Below are 21394 nucleotides of genomic sequence, written 5' to 3'. Positions count from 1 at the left end.
TTTTAGGTATACCCAGAGTGATGGTTCCAGGGGTATGTAAACCATGATGTAAACACCCAGTCACGAGACATATGACACGTTTACAGATAGGGCAGTCGTGGTAATAGCGCACAGATCTATATGGCATGTTCGCAGCACGGCTCAATGCGAGGATTGTCACACTGTGATTCCAGATCTGTAAACTCGTCATTCTTGGAGCTAAAACGATCCCTCCGCCCAAAACAGAAGATCCTATTGGATACAGTTAGAAAGACCCGCCTCTTTCAGAATTCCGCAGCAGACATTCCCCTCCCATTGGTCAGCTGGTTTGCAGTGCAAGACACAACAAACAAGATAGGGTGAAGACCGTCGGGATGGATGCAGGTAGGCAAGATGTTGGAGTAAATAACTGGAGTTTTCGCCCCTTTAGTTAGCTAACCTGTCCACAGAATATTCGCGGGATATGTATTTCATACTTGGCAACATATCTCCGATTGTGTCTTGTCAATCCAAGAGACACAGACCCCCTATTGTTTTCTTTAGCCTCGTTAACGTTAGCCTGCTGACGTGATGACTAACTCCTAGCTAACGTTAGCTGTGGTATCTTGTGGATTCCTCGTATTGACAGCTGATTGTACAACTTCATAGCCCAATGTCATCCATGATTGTTTCACGGGATGCTATTTCGCTATCACAGTAACAGTAACTGTCCTTTGTTTGACTGTTTATCCCAACGTTACGCCCAAGATGAGACATCCCTATCGATGCACTGTCACCATATCATTCATTAGGCTATTCAATGCTATCGAAGGTCTCGACTTGAGAGACTGATGTAACGTTACCAACCCAATGTTGCTACTACTATACTGATTTAGGTTAACCTACAACACCCATACAATACTCATAGAAACTGGGCAACTTTTCTCTTCAGGTAACTAAACATAAGATCCAAACAATTCTGTGAATCACACAACTGATGTTTATTTATGTCTAGTGAAGTGTCCAAGCTAACTATTATTGGTAATAAGACTGGTAGCTAGTCAACCATCTCTTGCGTTCTCTTGTTATTCCTTTTTTGTGAATGTCACTTCTACATTGTAGAAAGCTCAATATTAAAATTGTAAAGACATTTCGCAACATAACATAACATAACAGGCATCAGTGAGCATATCAAAAGCAGGAAGTCTACTACCTGGTGTCCATAAACCCCTGTGCCAAAATGTAGACCTGGGTATGAGCCAAGTAATCATCCTAATTGCAATGTCAAAGTCTACACTTGGATAATTGTGATTGCCTTTTCCAATTACAATAAAAACAAAAACACTTTTTGAGGTTGCCTTTGAATGCTGCATTAGTGCTTTAGGGACAATTCAGTGCCAAATACCTAATGACAAGGGAAGTAAACTTGGGAGTACTTTTTGTGGGTAGTATGAATATTGGGGGAAAAAACCTTCTGATTATTAAGTATATATATATTTAAATATACACATGTTTTTTAATATTTAACAATTGCACAAGGGAGACTTTTAATTCTGTCATCATCATAATTTATTTATTGATCCCTATAATAAAGGTCTATGCTCCCTTGCATAGTAGGTCAAAGGTCTAGAGACCAGCTACAGAACAGCACTCCTGGAGCTGATAGGGATTTCAGTGTCTTGTCTTGCTCAATCGCGCTGCATGAATGCTCTCTGGTGCCAAGGCTTGAATCCAGTCTCCTACATTTGAAGAGAGGCCCCTCACTATGCAGGTCTCAAGTCTGTCAGGGCAGCTTGTGGAGACTTCAGCCTCACAGTCATCAGCTGCAGAAAGTGGCCAGTGCTACGCAAAATAGCTTGTTTTCGACCACGTGATTCGGATGACGTCTGCGTGACGTCAGAGAGGCAGCTCTCCCAGAGCTACTATGAGGAATGGAGGAAAGCGAGTATGCAAGAGGCTGGATGCCGCGCCACGCTGCAGGTATCGCCAGAAGATTGCAAAACATATAGGATATGACTCATATGCAATGAAGAGAAACTGTTTTTCCAGCAACTGATGTTGTGAGTGCTTTCCTATTGCTTCCTATGGAGCCTGCTGCTGGTTGCCCACCGGCATGATCACGTGGTTTGCAAACAAGCCAATGGTCTTGCCCCGGTCGCCATCTTGACGTGACGTCCCTTGAAAACAAGCTATAACAATGAGGACACTCCCCCTGTGTCGGGTGCTTCCCACAGATTCACAGCTGACTCGTGTCTTCTTGTTTTTCAGCTACATTGACATACGACACACTTCGTTTTGGAGAGTTTGAAGATTTTCCTGAGACCTCGGACCCTGTGTGGATCTTGGGGAAAGAATTCAATGCGCTCACAGGTAGGACTGTAGAAGATGTAGGCTAGTTGTCATAGTGGTGTGTGAGTTTGAGTGAGAGTGAGCACAGGAGCCAAACAATTTTGTGGATGTATTGTCATATGCTGAATTCTGCTCTTCATTTAGAGAAAGATGATATTTTATCAGACGTCACTTCACGACTGTGGTTCACATACAGAAAAAACTTCCAGCCAATTGGTAAGTGAAGACAGCCAATTTCTTTTTGAGTAATCTGGATTTGTTCATGTACCTTCCAAGTGTATCTCATGCTTGACAGTTGTGTTACAGGGGGGACAGGACCAACATCGGATACAGGATGGGGATGCATGTTACGGTGTGGCCAGATGATCCTTGGCGAGGCCTTGGTCTGTAGACACTTAGGCAGAGGTATGAGCCTTTGAAAATACAAACAAATCTTTCTTTGATACAGTCAGTCTCCATTGTTTGAGATCTTGACAGAAACAAGTCTAGATCGTCTCTTACTTTAGACATAACCTTTTAATCGAGTGACTTTCAGAACTTTCTGACAGACTGCTATTCTGGAGACTAGACTATACCATAGCATGAAGAGCTTGTTTTAAGAAGCCATGATAACTGGCTAATTGTTCAGCAGACTGGAGATGGGTAAAAGGCCAGAAACAAAGAGAAGAATACATCAGTATTCTCAATGCCTTCATTGACAAGAAAGACAGCTACTATTCCATTCATCAGATCGGTAAGCACTGACTGTCAAACCTACCCATTTATGACAAAGGGCCTGCTTAGATAATCCCGAATTAATTTCCATAAAATTGTTGTTTCCCAAATACTGCAGCCCAGATGGGAGTTGGAGAGGGAAAGTCCATAGGCCAATGGTATGGACCAAACACAGTGGCCCAGGTTTTAAAGTAAGTGCTACACACACTGAGATGCAGTGAGTCACATGAGAGTTGCATATCTTGTCTTTTTTTTTACTCTCTCCATAAACCAACATCCCACTGTTTTAAGAGATTAGAAACTATAGTGAAAGGAAGTTAAATAAAAGCATCTGTCCTTCAAACTTGGAAAAAGAAATCCTTCGTGTGCTGTCTTTCTCTCAGGAAACTGGCAATGTTTGACTCGTGGAGCCGATTAGTTGTACATGTGGCAATGGACAACACTGTGGTCATCGAGGAGATCAGTGAGTGAAGTTGTTACTTTTTTTGTGCTCCTGTTATCATTAATTAGCATAAACAGTCACTCCTCTACTTGTACTCTAGGTTAAGCTGTGGTCTGTGTAGAGATTGGTAGTGTCAACATAATGTTTACAGTTATAACTAGCATAATTTCAACAAAATCTTGCTCCATTACAGGACAAAGTTCCAATTACAGGCAGGGGGGAAATCATCCAGGAATTTGAGTTGGGGTATTAAAAAAAGGAAAAAGAAGTCATACAAATTAGTTCACTCCAAAGAAGATAATGTTTTGCTACTTTTTCCACATGGCAATATTTAAAGCAGAGAGACAGAGTAGTTGTGCGCACATCCAATCCTCTGTCAGGCCAGGTGCTGGATATTCATAGAGTCCATAAGTGAAAAAGAAGAAGAAAATCTGCACACTGATTTGCAGCTCCCAGAATATTTTAATGACTTAAAAACAACGTTTCGACCAACAGGTCTTCATCAGGCAACTTTTAAAAGGCAATATTAAAGCAGACAGATTTATTTTAAGAAGAGATTCTTTGTTGGGGATGATGCAATTCAATTTACTTCAGACTTTATTGACCCACAAGGGAAATTTGTTTTGCAAGCAGGTTACAGTTACTTAAATAATACAATAAAATAAGAAAACAACACACACAAAAATAACATAAGTTACTACTATATACCATACGGACCAACATCAGTTAATAGACTATACAAGGAGTCAATAGCCCAATAGAGTGCAATACATTGTTTTTTTATACATGCATAAGATGCTACATAATTGCTAGTGCAAATTAACCAATCAAATTGCAGAGAGGGATAAATGAGTCCTCACTTTGAGTCTTGTGTTGTGGCACCCAGTGGACATCAGCTCAAACTGCCATTTAAGGAGGTGACCGGATCAGTTGAAAATGGCACTGGCTCTCACATGCCTCTCAAATAAATTATTTAGTTGTCCAATTCAAGTTCCTTTCCTTTTATTACAGAGGGTGTGGGAATGGGTTGTAACTTTACAAAAATCTATTGCCATGTTGCAAAACCATTTCCAGGTATAAGCTATAACATTGTTTCTCAGAGCAAGGCTCTTTTTTTTGGCCAGTTCAAACAGAAAATCCAGTCAACAATCTGAGACAAAACGCACCTCTTGGCAGACAAAAAGATGTGAACAACATGGAAATAGAAAAGCATTGTAACCACAAGCTCAAAAATTGAATGAAATTGTTATCAGAACTTCTTCATAGTAAACAGAGGGGACAGCAGCCATAGTCTGGGTGAATTATTGAACAGTAAAAGTGATGTTTTTAGCTGAAATGGACATGGTTTGCACTGCAGAACGACTTTGTATGCCTTGGCTGGACTTTGGAGGAGCCTGTGCAGCGCCGGAGGGAGCGGGGGAGCTGAACGGCTGCCTGGAGGGAGCCTGCGCTATGGTTGAGGAGGAGATAGCCATCTGGAAACCCCTGGTCCTCCTCATCCCTCTCAGGCTGGGCCTGAGTGATATAAATGAGGCCTACATCGAAACCCTGAAGGTGAGGTTCTTCAAGGTATATATTTACACTGCACACACTATATATTACACTGCATACTCATGGAGAGTGAAAAAGGTGACAGATACTGTATGAGGGCAGACATAGAACCACTCAAAATCATTCATTTTGGATGTGTGTGTGTGTGTGTGTGTGTGTGTGTGTGTGTGTGTGTGTGTGTGTGTGTGTGTGTGTGTGTGTGTGTGTGTGTGTGTGTGTGTGTGTGTGTGTGTGTGTGAAAAAGGTGACTGTCACCTAAAGGTGACTATTTTGCATCATGTTTTTTTTCCCTCTCTCTCTCCAAACATGGGCAGTGTCATAAGAAACTTGATTTGCAAAATCACAAATTGCATTTCTCTAGTTTATTTTCTGTTGATAGATCTATTATGTGTCCACCTGCCTGTTGCCCTTGTGTAAAACACTCCTTCCTCTCCACAGTTCAGCAGGAGAAAAACAAATCTGCATGGATGGCAAAAAAAAACTCATAACAGGCCAAAGAAACCCTGTTGAGACAACCACCACTTGAGTTAAATGCAGGCAAACAGTCCTAGCTGGGGTCAGATAAACCCTCTCTCCTAGCTGGGGTCAGATAAACCCTCTGTCCTAGCTGGGGTCAGATAAACCCTCTGTCCTAGCTGGGGTCAGATAAACCCTCTTCTCTGTTCACAGCAATGCTTCATGCTGCCTCAGTCCCTGGGCGTTATTGGGGGAAAGCCCAACAGTGCCCATTACTTCATTGGTTATGTGGGTAGGTTCAGTCTCTGTGTTAGTGACATTAACACTCAAGTCTGCACTGCAAGCAACTCATGCCTGCCACTTGATTTTGTCAAGTGACAATAGGGGAACAAGCCAGTTCTCAACACGCTCGTCTCTCTTTCAACATTCAGGAGAGGAACTGATCTATTTAGACCCTCACACCACACAGCCTGCAGTGGAGCCATGTGAAGACGGCCAGGTCCCTGACGACACCTACCATAGTCAGCACCCACCCTGCCGCATGCACATCTGTGAACTGGACCCATCCATTGCAGCGGTAGGAATCCTTGGGAGGGTTATATTGTATAGGGCAGAGCTTTGTATCTCAAACTATCACAAATGACATCAAACATACTTTTGATGGCAAGAGTTATGCCCTTCTAGGGGCACCCGGGTAGTGCAGCGGTAGATTAGATTCCCTGCCTAGTACCAACACAAGGGTTGCAGGTTCGAGCCTCCATTTTGCCTCTGGCTTGGTCGGGCGTCCATACAGGCACAATTAGCCGTGTCTGTGGGTGGGAAGCCGGATTAAGGGTATATATCCTGGTTGCTGCACTACCGCCTCCTCTGGGTGGTCGGGGCTCCTGTTCAGGGGGGAGGGGGGTACTGGGGGAATAGTGTGCTACTCCTGCCAGTGAAACTCCCTGTCAGGTGAAAAGAAGCGACTTCACTTGTATTGGAGGAAGCATGTGTTCGTCTACAACTCTCCCCAGATCAGCAGAGCAATGAGCGGGACAGCTTGACAGGGGGAACTGGCCAAGTAAAATTGTGGGTAAATGGGGGGCTATTGTTAAATGTGAGCAGGCTGAAATATCTTTACAGTCATGCAGATGTTCAAAATATATTGTTTTCTGGTGTTTGCCAGGGTTTCTTCTGCAAAACGGAGGATGATTTTGATGACTGGTGTATGCGCATTCGGAGGGTAAGTCTCTAGGGTCACTTGTTGCTCTTGTGACTTATATGTAATAGTTGTCAAATATAGGATCAGCAGCCTACCTGAGGAGCATTTACGTCATGAAATGATGTGTTCTGTTTTGATCAGCAGCCTACCTGAGGAGCATTTACGTCATGAAATGATGTGTTCTGTTTTGTAGCTGTCCTGCAACAGAGGTGCCTTGCCTATGTTTGAACTAGTAGACAGTCAACCCTCTCACATGGTCAGTGTGGACGTCCTTAACCTCACACCTGGTAAATATGCTGCGTTTTTACTAACTTTATTTAGGAGGAAATAAAATCTATACATTCTCGAGAAATGTATTTTAATTGCACTTTTTTTTTCTCACCCTCCTGACCCCCTCTTCTATGCAGATTTCTCAGACTCCGACAGGTTGGAGCGGTTCTTTGATTCGGAGGATGAAGAGTTTGAGATCCTGTCCCTGTGAGGAACATATGAACAATGAGTTACTGTTCTCGACAGTAGGCAAAATATTCTCTGTCTCTTCTCTGCATCAGAAGGGAAGCCAAAGGGGATGAAGATTACTGGTGACCTCTCGAGCCAGTCCAGCACCAATGGTGTAGTCATGTGTGTCACACAGCATTCTTCTAAACAGCCTCTGAATGCTCTCTGTATCCAACATGGAGACTGCCTGGTGGGAGGCAGTAGCAGGAGCTCAGGATAATTCATGTACACACATCTTCACATAAATGTGTTTCTGAATCCATTTGAGTCTTAACACTTTAAATGTTTTATTTTGAAGTGATATGGTGCCTTTCCCTGACTCCATAAGCAGAATTGCCATAACAGTTTCTTGTTTAGACACACAATGGTTCATGACACCCATGGCTTATGCGGTTTGTCACTAATATCAGAAGTCTGTAACAGCCTGTAATGAAACCAAATTTAGTCAGATTTGCAGACCAAGTTGTATTATTGTTCATGCAAAGTATCCTTATGTCTAAAATCTGTACACTAGTTGATTTGAAGATTATTTATTTACTCAACACAATATGTAGACAGGTGAAAGAATAATAGACATGTAATGGAAAAGGATTAAAAAGTTCAAACAAAATACAGCTCTTTGACATTTGGCAATTGCATATTTCTTCATCCCAAGAAAATATGAAAGCATATCCGAGTCAGAATAAAGTCTCTCCCCCCAGCTGTCAACCAAGCAATGTCAAATGAAAAAGAAGACTATAGTGTGGTCCAATGGAGAGGAATTTAGTGCTGATCTGGACTTCCTGGGCTTAAAATAGTGTAGCCCAGACTGCAGGGTCACTTCCATAGCTCTCCAAGTGTCTGATCCTCAGCTGTGTTGATAGCATTTAAGGTATGGGTCTTGATGTCTGTGTGCACGTCCTCAACACTTTGAGAAGCATCAATTACCTAGAAGAGACAACAGACGTTAATACCATAAAATGTGCCGAGTTTTTGAAGATTTAATTATTATCCATACGTCATTCTGGAAGTATCTTCAAATGAGACATTTATTACTGACAACGTTAGGGCCTCGCCCCAATCTGTCAAGAGTTTGACCTCCTTAAAACAATTAAAAAAAATTAAAGTAGGACACGAGGCATCAAAAAATTCAATGCTGCTGCTAACACAGCGAGGACAGGCCTCAACTCTTAAAATGACCTGGGAGGTCAGTCAGACTTTCACTGATACGGAATGGAAAATGATCCTGCGTAACTCAAAAAATATGTCACGTGAACTAGAACTGGACTGATACAATTTAAAATAATTAATAGAATATAATGAACACCGGCAAGACTACATAGCGTGAAACACAAGCCCTTTTCCCACATGCGTACCGGAAAATTACCTGTAAGTCAATATCGGACATTTCCCTGAATTTCCCTTCACACCTCAGCGTTCGCATGTGGGAATCTTATCGTCAAATAGCCGGTATGTTGGGGGGGGGCGGGGGCGGGGGCGAGTGGCCTGGGGTCTGTGCTGCAGGCCACTGAGGCCAGTCAGAAAAAAACAACAAACATGGAGCTGGCGTCCACTCTTTTGATAATATTGCTGACGTGCTTTTTCCTCAAACGTAGACAGCGACGCAGACAAATTAAGGCGAAAATGGAAAGGGATATACGTGCGAACAGAAACAGATTCATGTTCGCAGTCTTCTCCGCTCAACATCGTGCAGAATATGAAGATAGACTAAACCGGGGACAGATCATGACAGTGTTATGTACCTCTGCGCTGCTGCGTGAGACTAGAGCCGTCTGGAAGCGAGAGAGACCAGGAGGGAATTTATTTTGGGAAGATGCTCTGAACAATTTTGTTCAATTTTGACGTGGAATGGAAGCGTCATTTTCGCATGTCCCGGTGTACGTTCGACTACGTGCTGAGTCTGGTCCGACCCGCACTAACACGCAAGATCACCCGGTGGCGAAAACCACTGGAAGCGCGTTTGCGACTGGCAATAGTCCTTTGGTGGTACGCAACACCAGGGGAATATCGAACAATCAGCTGTGTATTTGGTGTTGGACTGTCTACTGTGTGCACTGATAGCGGAAAATGACTGGACCCCTTTCTCACCTGTCTGCCTATCGCGACATACCGCTCTTCTGACTGGCTCAAAACTGGCCGAATGGCCGCGACGACGGGGTCGCGCTTATACCGGCACGGCGCCTTTCCCACATGCAGGCATTAGACCACGTTGCGGTCATTTTGCGGTACAAAGCGCATGTGGGAAAAGGGCTTTAGGGATAGACTTGCTGGAGATGTGGGGAGGACCAGGGTACACTTTTATACATTTTATAGGAATGTCCTAAAGTACAGGCTTTATGGTGTGATATTCGTTAACAATCCATATATCAAATCTGCACAGCACCCTGCCTCATACCTGCCAATTGACTGAGGGATCCTTCATCAGTTGTTCAAATTTCTGTTGGACGGCTCTTTGGAAAACACTGGTCTCATATCTCTCCTCTCCAAACTGACCTCTGAGAGCTGCCTCAGAGGGACTCAGCTGCAGGAACATCACCAGGTCTGGCTTTGGCAGGCCCACGTCTGGCTTCATGCACCAGTCCAGACAGAAGCCCTGTGTGTGGAGCAGAAGTGTCAAGCTTGGCTCCTCACAAACACACAGTCTGATAGACTGGATGCATGCAGGGTGAGAGGCTGCAAAAAGACTCACTGGCTTGGCACTGGTGAAAGCAGCTCCAGAGAAGGCATACCTATCTATAACCAGAGTGGTGCCTTGATCCAGCTTCTTCTTCATTAAAGGCCTGGAGATCACAGAGTAAATTTCATCTCATCATGAACACAAAGCTACCAAAGCTGACTGAAACAATGTGCAGTTAAGAGTCTATCATTCACAACATTCATGTATATCACATGCATTTCCTCCCAATAATATGGTGTTTACTGCCAAGGTGGCCTGAGTGTAGCAGCACAACATACGTATATACAGTAACCGTTCCTTACACAAGTTCCCAGCGGTTTGCAGAGAACAATAAGTGGACGGTATGGTCCTCCAAGTCGCTTTTCTTTTCGAGATAGGCGCTGATCAGCTGTCCGATCGTGGTCGTTCTGTCTGTCACCGAAACACAAACGATGACAGATTGAACAGATCTGGCTGGTCTGGATACTAGCCTCAACGCGAGACTCAGCCTTCATTCTTCAGGTCAACCTGAAGAACGCGTTGAGGCCATCGACATATAATACATATAGCAGTGGTTGAGGCTAGGTTACTGACATGCAGAGAAAAGACATCTCACCGGGGAATCTCATCATCTCAGCTGGTCGACCACTTTGTTGCAAAGCCTGCACTAGCTTGCTGCACTGGGTCGTTTTCCCGGCCTTGTCCACTCCCTCCAGCACAATGAGCGCTCCTCGTTTACACGCCATGGCTGCGAAGAAGAGTGTGCTGGTATTGTCCGTTTTACAGGTGGAAACTAATGAATACTGCCTCTGTAAACAAACTAGTGGCCACTGTGCCCATTTACGCGCCTTTTACTGACGCAAACGCCAATAAGGAAGTACGTATTGACACTTCCTTTTCAACGTTGCCCATGTCCCTTTTTAACGTAGATAAATAATTGTTTGTACAGAAAACGTCCACCTATCCATGGCCCTAACGTTATGATAAATTTGTTATACAAAATAAATAAATAAATATGAAAATAATATTGAAATAATAGTTTTCATAATGAAATCTTGACGTAAGCAGAGATGGAAGGGGTCTGACGTCAGCGCTAAAACACCGCCACCTGTTGTTAAAATCGAAAATGATCGTTTATAATCTACTATTGTAACCATTGACATATATGTTGTAAAGGTTAAAGAAAAATAAAATAAAATAAACCGCTTAACATTGCAAGCAAGCTGGATTCCCTCGCGAGATTTGCGCGAGTTTGGTTTGTGAAAACGGTGAAAACCATAATATATCTCAATGGTGAAAACAAACAATACCGCCCCCATCTGGCAATGTCAGGTTAGTAACCGCTACTCACACATGCAAATTCAATGGTTCTAATTTTATCATGAAAAAACAGTGTTCGTGTAATTTGTTCATCCTTTGCTGTACCACATTCATCTCAAGGCTATTGTATTTTATTTTATCCTTTGGTAACTCTCATAGTAGGCCTAGCTACCTATGCCACCAAATCTTTATCTGAATCTGGCTGCAGATATTCTCTATATATACTCCTTAGTGAAGGAGAAGCCCCTGACTGCAGTACGCAGATCGGGGAGTGGCTCAACGTGGGCGGAGTCAAACGCGCACTCAAAGTAAAACTCAGCTCTTTCTTCTTCTATCAGATCTTCGGCAGTGTGCACGCTTCTAGGCGTATTACTGCCCTCCGCAGGATAAAGTTCATAGTGACTCTTTTTACAGTGTTTATCATGTAGGAAAACTACTCTAATATATCTGTAAAAATCCTGTTGAACAAAATCGTATTTTTATGACATTGTCTGGAAATTCCTGCTTATCAAACTGAACCAACAAACAGTGCTGTGATTCCTTTCTCTGCCCATTGAATAAATCTATTATCACTTGCAGCTGGCTTAAAGTCTGGGTCAAAGCTCAGCCACCTCAATATTATTTCTTTCTGAATTTTAAGTTGTTTCACTAGACGAAACCAGGTATCTATAGAAAACTCTGAATATCACTGTGTTTAGCAGCTAGTGGGGATCCTAGCAGACTTTGTATAGGTGAATCCATCAGTGACTACAACACATTATTATTGTAATGTTCTGTGTAGGTGTTGGGATATTTTTTACCTAATATTCGATATTCTTGTCTCATCTTGTGAATAAAATAATGGGAACACATTTACATTTTCATGAGCCCTCAAAACTTCACACACAACTTCTTACTGAAGTTCAGCTCCCACTGAACTTGAAACCTGTGTAACTAGGGCCAGCTGAATTGGAACAGTGAAGTGAAATCAATGCATTTGATAGACAGACATCCCTATATTTTTACTTGTTAAATGTTTTCTTTTTACTAAGTCCATTATTTTATCCATGCTGCCTATATTTAAAAAAAATATAGAGAGAAAGAGAGACACATCATGTTAACCTGTGTGCTTTTTTTTTTTTTTTGCTCCAGCATTTGCCGATCCAGCAAACACAGGGATGCGCTCAGAGGGTCTTCAATATTCCTCTTTGCGTGTGCTGTGGGGCCCGCCGATTCCGTTAGCACATTTTGGGACTGCTCACAGGATCACTGGAGAGAGAAAGAGAGAGACAGCATGTTAACCTGTTGACGATCAAAATCATGTTACCTCGCCCTAAATCAAACGCCTTGAAAAAAACAGTCATCTATCGTGCCATCAGTCATTGGAACAGCTGCCCCCATCACATACGTCAATCAAACAATATAAGTCCTCTTTCAAATTCCATTTAAGAACCCATTACTTAACAGGTGATCAATAGTCCAGCTGGTCACGAGCAACTCCATTTTTGTATTCTCACAAATGTATGTACAATGTAACTTGTAACCCACCCAAAATGCAAATGTGTTATATTACACATATCTGATATATATCATGTATTATAACTTGTAAACATCACACAAATGTGATTGTACATATGTATAAGACTTGTATTGTATTGCATTATTGTATTTTGACCCCAGGAAGATTAGCTGGTGCCACAGGCATCAGCTAATGGGGATGCTTTTTAAATAAATAAATACATAAATAAATAACCTGTGTCTGATACACCTTAGTGTCTCCTGCTCACAGGATCACTGGAGAGAGAAAGAGAGAGATGTAATGTTAACCTGTGTCTGATACACATTAGTGTCTCCTGCTCACAGGATCACTGGAAGAGAAAGAGAGACACATCATGTTAACCTGTCTCTGATACACCTTAGTGTCTCCTGCTCACAGGATCACTGGAAGAGAGACGTAATGTTAACCTGTGTCTGATACACCTTAGTGCAGTGATACTCAACTGGCGGCCCGCGGGCCACATGCGGCCCGCGGGCGCCCCCTGTGTGGCCCGCGATGGAATTGCAATTTTTTTTTTTTTTTTTACAGTGCACCTGAACACAACATGCAAGATACCCGCTGAATAAGTGTCCAAATGTTCATGTCATTCTGGCCAATACTCCACTTCTGTTATAGCATTTCAGCCTGGAATATGGAATATCTTTCAATAATCTATGATTTAGCCGCTAAATTGTCAAATACCGCCATCTGCTCGCTACCCAAGCACTTATGTATGTACTTAACCTAACTATCCGGTGCGCAACATTGTCAGACTAAACTTCGACTGACACACCAAAAACCTACAATCCGCTACAGAAAATTTGATATTGATTGTTTATTAACTGGCCCCTGGCCTTCTATCATTTCACGAAAGTGGCCCCCGGGCAAAGCAAGTTGAGTATCCCTGCCTTAGTGTCTCCTGCTCACAGGATCAGTGAAAGAGAGATGTAATGTTAACCTGTGTCTGATACACCTTAGTGTCTCCTGCTCACAGGATCAGTGGAAGAGAAAGAGAGATATGTAATGTTAACCTGTGTCTGATACACATTAGTGTCTCCTGCTCACAGGATCACTGGAAGAGAAAGAGAGAGATGTAATGTTAACCTGTGTCTGATACACCTTAGTGTCTCCTGCTCACAGGATCACTGGAGAGAGAAAGCGAGAGATGTAATGTTAACCTGTGTCTGATACACCTTAGTGTCTCCTGCTCACAGGATCACTGGAAGAGAAAGAGCGACAAATCATGTTAACCTGTCTCTGATACACCTTAGTGTCTCCTGCTCACAGGATCACTGGAAGAGAAAGAGAGACGTAATGTTAACCTGTGTCTGATACACCTTAGTGTCTCCTGCTCACAGGATCAGTGGAAGAGAAAGAGAGATGTAATGTTAACCTGTGTCTAATACACCTTAGTGTCTCCTGCTCACAGGATCACTGGAAGAGAAAGAGAGAGATGTAATGTTAACCTGTGTCTGATACACCTTAGTGTCTCCTGCTCACAGGATCACTGGAGAGAGAAAGAGAGAGATGTAATGTTAACCTGTGTCTGATACACATAAGTGTCTCCTGCTCACAGGATCACTGGAAGAGAAAGAGAGACCCATCATGTTAACCTGTCTGTGATACACCTTAGTGTCTCCTGCTCACAGGATCACTGGAAGAGAAAGAGAGAGACGTAATGTTAACCTGTGTCTGATACACCTTAGTGTCTCCTGCTCACAGGATCAGTGGAAGAGAAAGAGAGAGATGTAATGTTAACCTGTGTCTGATACACCTTAGTGTCTCCTGCTCACAGGATCAGTGGAAGAGAAAGAGAGAGATGTAATGTTAACCTGTCTCTGATACACATTAGTGTCTCCTGCTCACAGGATCACTGGAAGAGAAAGAGCGAGATGTAATGTTAACCTGTGTCTGATACACCTTAATGTCTCCTGCTCACAGGATCACTGGAGAGAGAAAGCGAGAGATGTAATGTTAACCTGTGTCTGATACACCTTAGTGTCTCCTGCTCACAGGATCACTGGAAGAGAAAGAGAGACAAATCATGTTAACCTGTCTCTGATACACCTTAGTGTCTCCTGCTCACAGGATCACTGGAAGAGAAAGAGAGAGACGTAATGTTAACCTGTGTCTGATACACCTTAGTGTCTCCTGCTCACAGGATCACTGGAAGAGAAAGAGAGATGTAATGTTAACCTGTGTCTGATACACCTTAGTGTCTCCTGCTCACAGGATCACTGGAAGAGAAAGAGAGATGTAATGTTAACCTGTGTCTGATACACCTTAGTGTCTCCTGCTCACAGGATCACTGGAGAGAGAAAGAGAGAGATGCAATGTTAACCTGTGTCTGATACACATAAGTGTCTCCTGCTCACAGGATCACTGGAAGAGAAAGAGACACATCATGTTAACCTGTCTCTGATACACCTTAGTGTCTCCTGCTCACAGGATCACTGGAAGAGAAAGAGAGAGACGTAATGTTAACCTGTGTCTGATACACCTTAGTGTCTCCTGCTCACAGGATCAGTGGAAGAGAAAGAGAGAGATGTAATGTTAACCTGTGTCAATTAGGACACCACCTCAAATACAAACGCTCTTCCCTCTGTACTGAGGTGAGATAAGAGGGAGTTACATTAGTACACCACCTCAAATACAAACGCTCTTCCCTCTGTACTGAGGTGAGATAAGAGGGAGTTACATTAGTACACCACCTCAAATACAAACGCTCTTCCCTCTGTACTGAGGTGAGATAAGAGGGAGTTACATTAGTACACCACCTCAAATACAAACACTCTTTCCTCTGTTCTGAGGTGAGATAAGAGGGATTTACATTAGTACACCACCTCAAATACAAACGCGCTTTCCTCTGTACTGAGGTGAGATAAGAGGGCGTTACATTAGTACACCACCTCAAATACAAACGCTCTTTCCTCTGTACTGAGGTGAGATAAGAGGGATTTACATTAGTACACCACCTCAAATACAAACGCGCTTTCCTCTGTACTGAGGTGAGATAAGAGGGAGTTACATTAGTACACCACCTCAAATACAAACGCTCTTCCTTCCCTCTGTACCGAGGTGAGATAAGAGGGAGTTACATTAGTACACCACCTCAAATACAAATGATCTTTCCTCTGTACTGAGGTGAGATAAGAGGGAGTTACATTAGTACACCACCTCAAATACAAACGCTCTTTCCTCTGTACTGAGGTGAGATAAGAGGGAGTTACATTAGTACACCACCTCAAATACAAACGCTCTTTCCCCTGTACTGAGGTGAGATAAGAGGGAGTTACATTAGGACACCACCTCAAATACAAACGCTCTTCCCTCTGTACTGAGGTGAGATAAGAGGGAGTTACATTAGTACACCACCTCAAATACAAACTCTCTTTCCTCTGTACTGAGGTGAGATAAGAGGGAGTTACATTAGGACACCACCTCAAATACAAACGCTCTTCCCTCTGTACTGAGGTGAGATAAGAGGGAGTTACATTAGTACACCACCTCAAATACAAACGCTCTTCCCTCTGTACTGAGGTGAGATAAGAGGGAGTTACATTAGTACACCACCTCAAATACAAACGCTCTTTCCTCTGTACTGAGGTGAGATAAGAGGGAGTTACATTAGCACACCACCTCAAATACAAACGCTCTTTCCTCTGTACTGAGGTGAGATAAGAGGGCGGCATATGGTTGACCAGAACACTTGCGAAACGTTAGTGATAGGGCACTCTGAACACGGCTGAAACGTTAAGTGTCAGGTCACTCTGAACACGGCTGGATCATTAGTGTCAGGTCACTGACAACGTCCTGGATCGTTAGTGTTAGGTCACTGTGAACACGGCTGGATCATTAGTGTCAGGTCACTCTGACAACGTCCTGGATCGTTAGTGTTAAGTCACTCTGAACACGGCTGGATCGTTTGTGTTAAGTCACTCTGAACACGGCTGGATCATTAGTGTTGAGTCACTCTGAACACGGGCTGGATCGGTTGTGTTGAGTGCCTCTGAACACGGCTGGATCGTTCGTGTAGGACCCATTGCACATGGTTGACCAGAACACTTTTGAAACGTTAGTGATAGGGCACTCTGAACACGGTTGAAAGCTTAGTGTCAGGTCACTATGAACACGGCTGAAACGTTAGTGTCAGGTCACTCTGAACACGGCTGGATCGTTAGTGTCAGGTCACTCTGACAACGTCCTGGATCGTTAGTGTTAGGTCACTGTGAACACGGCTGGATCGTTAGTGTTAAGTCACTCTGAACACGGCTGGATCGTTAGTGTTAAGTCACTCTGAACACGGCTGGATCATTAGTGTTGAGTCACTCTGAACACGGGCTGGATCGGTTGTGTTGAGTGCCTCTGAACACGGCTGGATCGTTCGTGTAGGACCCATTGCACATGGTTGACCAGAACACTTTTGAAACGTTAGTGATAGGGCACTCTGAACACGGTTGAAAGCTTAGTGTCAGGTCACTATGAACACGGCTGAAACGTTAGTGTCAGGTCACTCTGAACACGGCTGGATCGTTAGTGTCAGGTCACTCTGACAACGTCCTGGATCGTTAGTGTTAGGTCACTGTGAACACGGCTGGATCATTAGTGTTACATGACTCTGAATACGGCTGGATCGTTAGTGTTAAGTCACTCTGAACACGGCTGGATCGTTAGTGTTAAGTCACTCTGAACACGGCTGGATCATTAGTGTTGAGTCACTCTGAACACGGGCTGGATCGGTTGTGTTGAGTGCCTCTGAACACGGCTGGATCGTTCGTGTAGGACCCATTGCACATGGTTGACCAGAACACTTTTGAAACGTTAGTGATAGGGCACTCTGAACACGGTTGAAAGCTTAGTGTCAGGTCACTATGAACACGGCTGAAACGTTAGTGTCAGGTCACTCTGAACACGGCTGGATCGTTAGTGTCAGGTCACTCTGACAACGTCCTGGATCGTTAGTGTTAGGTCACTGTGAACACGGCTGGATCGTTAGTGTTAAGTCACTCTGAACACGGCTGGATCGTTAGTGTTAAGTCACTCTGAACACGGCTGGATCATTAGTGTTGAGTCACTCTGAACACGGGCTGGATCGGTTGTGTTGAGTGCCTCTGAACACGGCTGGATCGTTCGTGTAGGACCCATTGCACATGGTTGACCAGAACACTTTTGAAACGTTAGTGATAGGGCACTCTGAACACGGTTGAAAGCTTAGTGTCAGGTCACTATGAACACGGCTGAAACGTTAGTGTCAGGTCACTCTGAACACGGCTGGATCGTTAGTGTCAGGTCACTCTGACAACGTCCTGGATCGTTAGTGTTAGGTCACTGTGAACACGGCTGGATCGTTAGTGTTACGTGACTCTGAATACGGCTGGATCGTTAGTGTTAAGTCACTCTGAACACGGCTGGATCGTTAGTGTTAAGTCACTCTGAACACGGCTGGATCATTAGTGTTGAGTCCCTCTGAACACGGCTGGATCGTTAGTGTTGAGTCACTCTGAACACGGCTGGATCGTTCGTGTTAGGTCCCATTTCACATGGCTGACCAGAACACGTGCAAAACAGTGTCTTTTGCTCACAGGATCACTGGAGAGAGAAAGAGAGACACAGCATGTTAACCTGTGTCTGATACACCTTAGTGTCTCCTGCTCACAGGATCACTGGATCCTGCTCACAGGATCACTGGAGAGAGAAAGAGAGACACATCATGTTAATCTGTATCTGATACACCTTAGTGTCTCCTGCTCACAGGATCACTGGAGAGAGAAAGAGAGACACAGCATGTTAACCTGTGTCTGATACACATAAGTGTCTCCTGCTCACAGGATCACTGAGAGAAAGAGAGACACATCATGTTAATCTGTACCTGATACACCTTAGTGTCTCCTGCTCACAGGATCACTGGAGAGAGAAAGAGAGACACAGCATGTTAACCTGTGTCTGATACACATAAGTGTCTCCTGCTCACAGGATCACTGAGAGAAAGAGAGACACATCATGTTAATCTGTATCTGATACACCTTAGTGTCTCCTGCTCACAGGATCACTGGAGAGAGAAAGAGAGACACATCATGTTAATCTGTATCTGATACACCTTAGTGTCTCCTGCTCACAGCCGTCACAGGATCACTGGAGAGAGAAAGAGAGACACAGCATGTTAACCTGTATCTGATACACATTAGTGTCCCCTGCTCACAGGATCACTGGAGAGAGAAAGAGACACATCATGTTAACCTGTGTCTGCTTTTTTTTTTTTTTGCTCCAGCATTTGCCGATCCAGCAAACACAGGGATGCGCTCAGAGGGTCTTCAATATTCCTCTTTGCGTGTGCTGTGGGGCCCGCCGATTCCGTTAGCACATTTTGGGACTGCTGGTGATGGTTCCATCTTTTCCCCTGCTCACATGTGCTCTGAGCTGCAAACAACATACATGTTTCTATAAAGGAGGTGATTTTTACATGGGATAATTTATTGACAACAAATATTTTCGTTTCCAATTTCGATTTCAGAGATGCTGTCTAACATAGGTGACTATAGTAGGCTATTTTGGTGTAGTTTGACCTACCTGCATCTGGAGATGGTGTGGGCATAACTGCCGGTTTGCACTGTTGAGATTTAGCAATTGTTATTTATGATCAAAATATACTAGCCTATCCTTATTGTTTTTATATATATATATATATATATATATATATATATATATATATATATATATATATATATATATATATATAGCCTATATCCCCCCCCCCCCCTGGTTCTCCCCAAAATTTCAATAAACCTTTGGCATATTATTACAATACAACAATACTGGCGGACCATAATAGAAGATGCCAAATCATTCAAAACAATAAGCATTTTGCTTTTAGGAGCATTGTGCCATGCAGCGCTGTTCCAAAACGTGTCAACGTGTGTCGTTGCCTGGGAAACGCACATCCCATAATACAACTGTTCCCATTGCATCCCATAATAGTATGATGCTACTTGGGATGCCATTGCCAACAGTGTTTCCATTGCCCTCAGAAATGCGCAAAATCTAAATATCGCAATAGAAATTGGGTAATGGAAACACGTGAATTTCGAAAAACCTCCCAAATATCGCAAAAAGTTTTTGCGCTCTCATGAGGTGGTTTTTCAGACGTGTCGATATAGCAGTTTATCGAAACAGTTAATGGAAACACATTTTCCGCATTTGCACGTCATGTGACCCTTTCTCCTTTGGAAAAGGAGCGGAAAATAAGTTCGGTAAGTAAGGTTCGATTAGCCGTGGCAAAACCTCCGCAGCAAGTGGAAAACTTTGAAGCAACGCTACCTAGCAGAAAGGCAAGTGTTGTGCAAAAGCGGAGCCGGGAAAAATAGATAATGTGTAATGGCAGAAATCGGCGCGCGCGCTAACACGTGCGAGCATTTGAGCGGCGAGATGAGGGGATGAAAAGCACACACTGGTGCGGTGGTGCTGTCTGAAGTGAATACAGTGACTGTGAGTAATACATTGCACACGTTTCAGGTGCAATGTTATAATACAAATTAAACAAGAAGAAAAAGCCAGCACTCAAAAAGTCCTTTTCAATATTTAATTTACCTCAGTCAGGAATACAGTAGCACATACATGTTTTGGCCCTACGGCCTTCCTCAGTGTGGCCTCAGTGACCACACTGAGGAAGGCCGTAGGGCCAAAACATGTATGTGCTGCTGTATTCCTGACTGAGGTAAATTAAATATTGAAAAGGACTTTTTGAGTGCTGGCTTTTTCTTCTTGTTTAATTTGTACTCGTGCCGTGCACCGGACCTCTTTGTTCACTCTCCGAGTGTGCTCGCATTTTTCTACTTTTGGATAATTATAATACAGACATTCCGATTATTGCACCATATCAGCCTTTTCCCCCCTCCTCCATCTCTAAATCGGACCAGTTGTAGGCTATTAGGCTACATTTTTTCCTCTGCCTGTCACGCTCACTGCATTCACCGCAGCCAGCAACGTTGCCACTCATTTTATTTTGAATTGATAATCAGGCTCGTTTATATGCGTTGTAACTTCGTGTTGTGATTTGCATTGACCATTGGTTGGATTTGAGCATGCAGGGGACGGGATGATATGGCCATATGGGGCAGATCCCCATGCGTAATCACTGTGGCAGCTGCTGGTAACGGGGAATTGCGTTCAGGTGTGTGCGCCGTCAGACCAAACTCAACTTCAATGGAAACGCCTACAAGTCGCAATTGTACATTGTCGAAGTTGTAGAAATATCGCAATTATTTTGCGAAAAACTAATGGAAACACAGATGCGAACAGGTTAGCTAAAAGTTTAGCGTCGCCAGCGAGGGCCCCCACCGTTGCGGTCGGGGTAGGCTACGTTTCAAAATCCATTTAACCATTTAAACCATTTAACATCATTGCCATATCTGAAACCTGGATCCACCCAGACAAAGGAATGGACTGAAAGGCGCACTGTGCATCTGCGCTTCCTAATTGCAAATTCATTCATTCATCAAAAATAATATTTGCTTATTTAATAGATGGAGATGTGTGAACATTTAATTCTAGCCCATTTCAATAGGCTAGACTATCATACATCTGCAATCTTTCCCTTCAAACTGGCAAATTAACTAAATGAAAATCGCTAAAGTAATAGGCCTACCGCTGTATAAGACTGGAGACAGACACAACTTCACAAATTATAGACCTGTTTCACTACTTCCACAATTCTCCAAAGTTCTTGAAAAACTCAAC

The 21394-nt window shown here is 43.4% G+C and overlaps 2 protein-coding genes across 5 annotated transcripts; one reads left to right on the top strand and one right to left on the bottom strand.

Annotated features, from left to right (window-relative positions):
• The first annotated feature begins 342 nt into the window (after window positions 1-342).
• On the top strand, window positions 343-7905 carry atg4b (autophagy related 4B, cysteine peptidase). 4 transcript variants are annotated; one of them, XM_083647500.1, is made up of 13 exons: window positions 343-363; window positions 2227-2328; window positions 2452-2523; window positions 2614-2712; window positions 2939-3040; window positions 3140-3212; window positions 3405-3484; window positions 4821-5017; window positions 5684-5762; window positions 5902-6047; window positions 6636-6692; window positions 6865-6958; window positions 7079-7905. In XM_083647500.1, the coding sequence occupies exons 1-13, from the start codon at window positions 354-356 to the stop codon at window positions 7150-7152; spliced, it is 1185 nt and encodes a 394-aa protein (XP_083503626.1). In that variant the 5' UTR covers window positions 343-353; the 3' UTR covers window positions 7153-7905. The 4 variants fall into 4 exon arrangements, with proteins under 4 accessions (XP_083503626.1, XP_083503624.1, XP_083503625.1 ...); XM_083647498.1 differs by having other exon boundaries at window positions 7061-7905; XM_083647499.1 differs by having other exon boundaries at window positions 2936-3040.
• A 23-nt stretch (window positions 7906-7928) lies between these two features.
• Window positions 7929-10650, bottom strand: dtymk (deoxythymidylate kinase (thymidylate kinase)). The gene is made up of 5 exons (XM_083647501.1): window positions 10442-10650; window positions 10149-10257; window positions 9859-9949; window positions 9565-9762; window positions 7929-8096 (listed from the first exon to the last, which is right to left on the bottom strand). The coding sequence occupies exons 1-5, from the start codon at window positions 10569-10571 to the stop codon at window positions 7986-7988; spliced, it is 639 nt and encodes a 212-aa protein (XP_083503627.1). The 5' UTR covers window positions 10572-10650; the 3' UTR covers window positions 7929-7985.
• Window positions 10651-21394: the final 10744 nt, after the last annotated feature.

Source organism: Poromitra crassiceps, assembly GCF_964638095.1.
Source record: "Poromitra crassiceps genome assembly, chromosome: 12".
Lineage (NCBI taxonomy): Eukaryota > Metazoa > Chordata > Actinopteri > Beryciformes > Melamphaidae > Poromitra > Poromitra crassiceps.
Note: the sequence above shows the minus strand (reverse complement) of the source record. Positions and strands in the feature narration are given on the sequence as shown.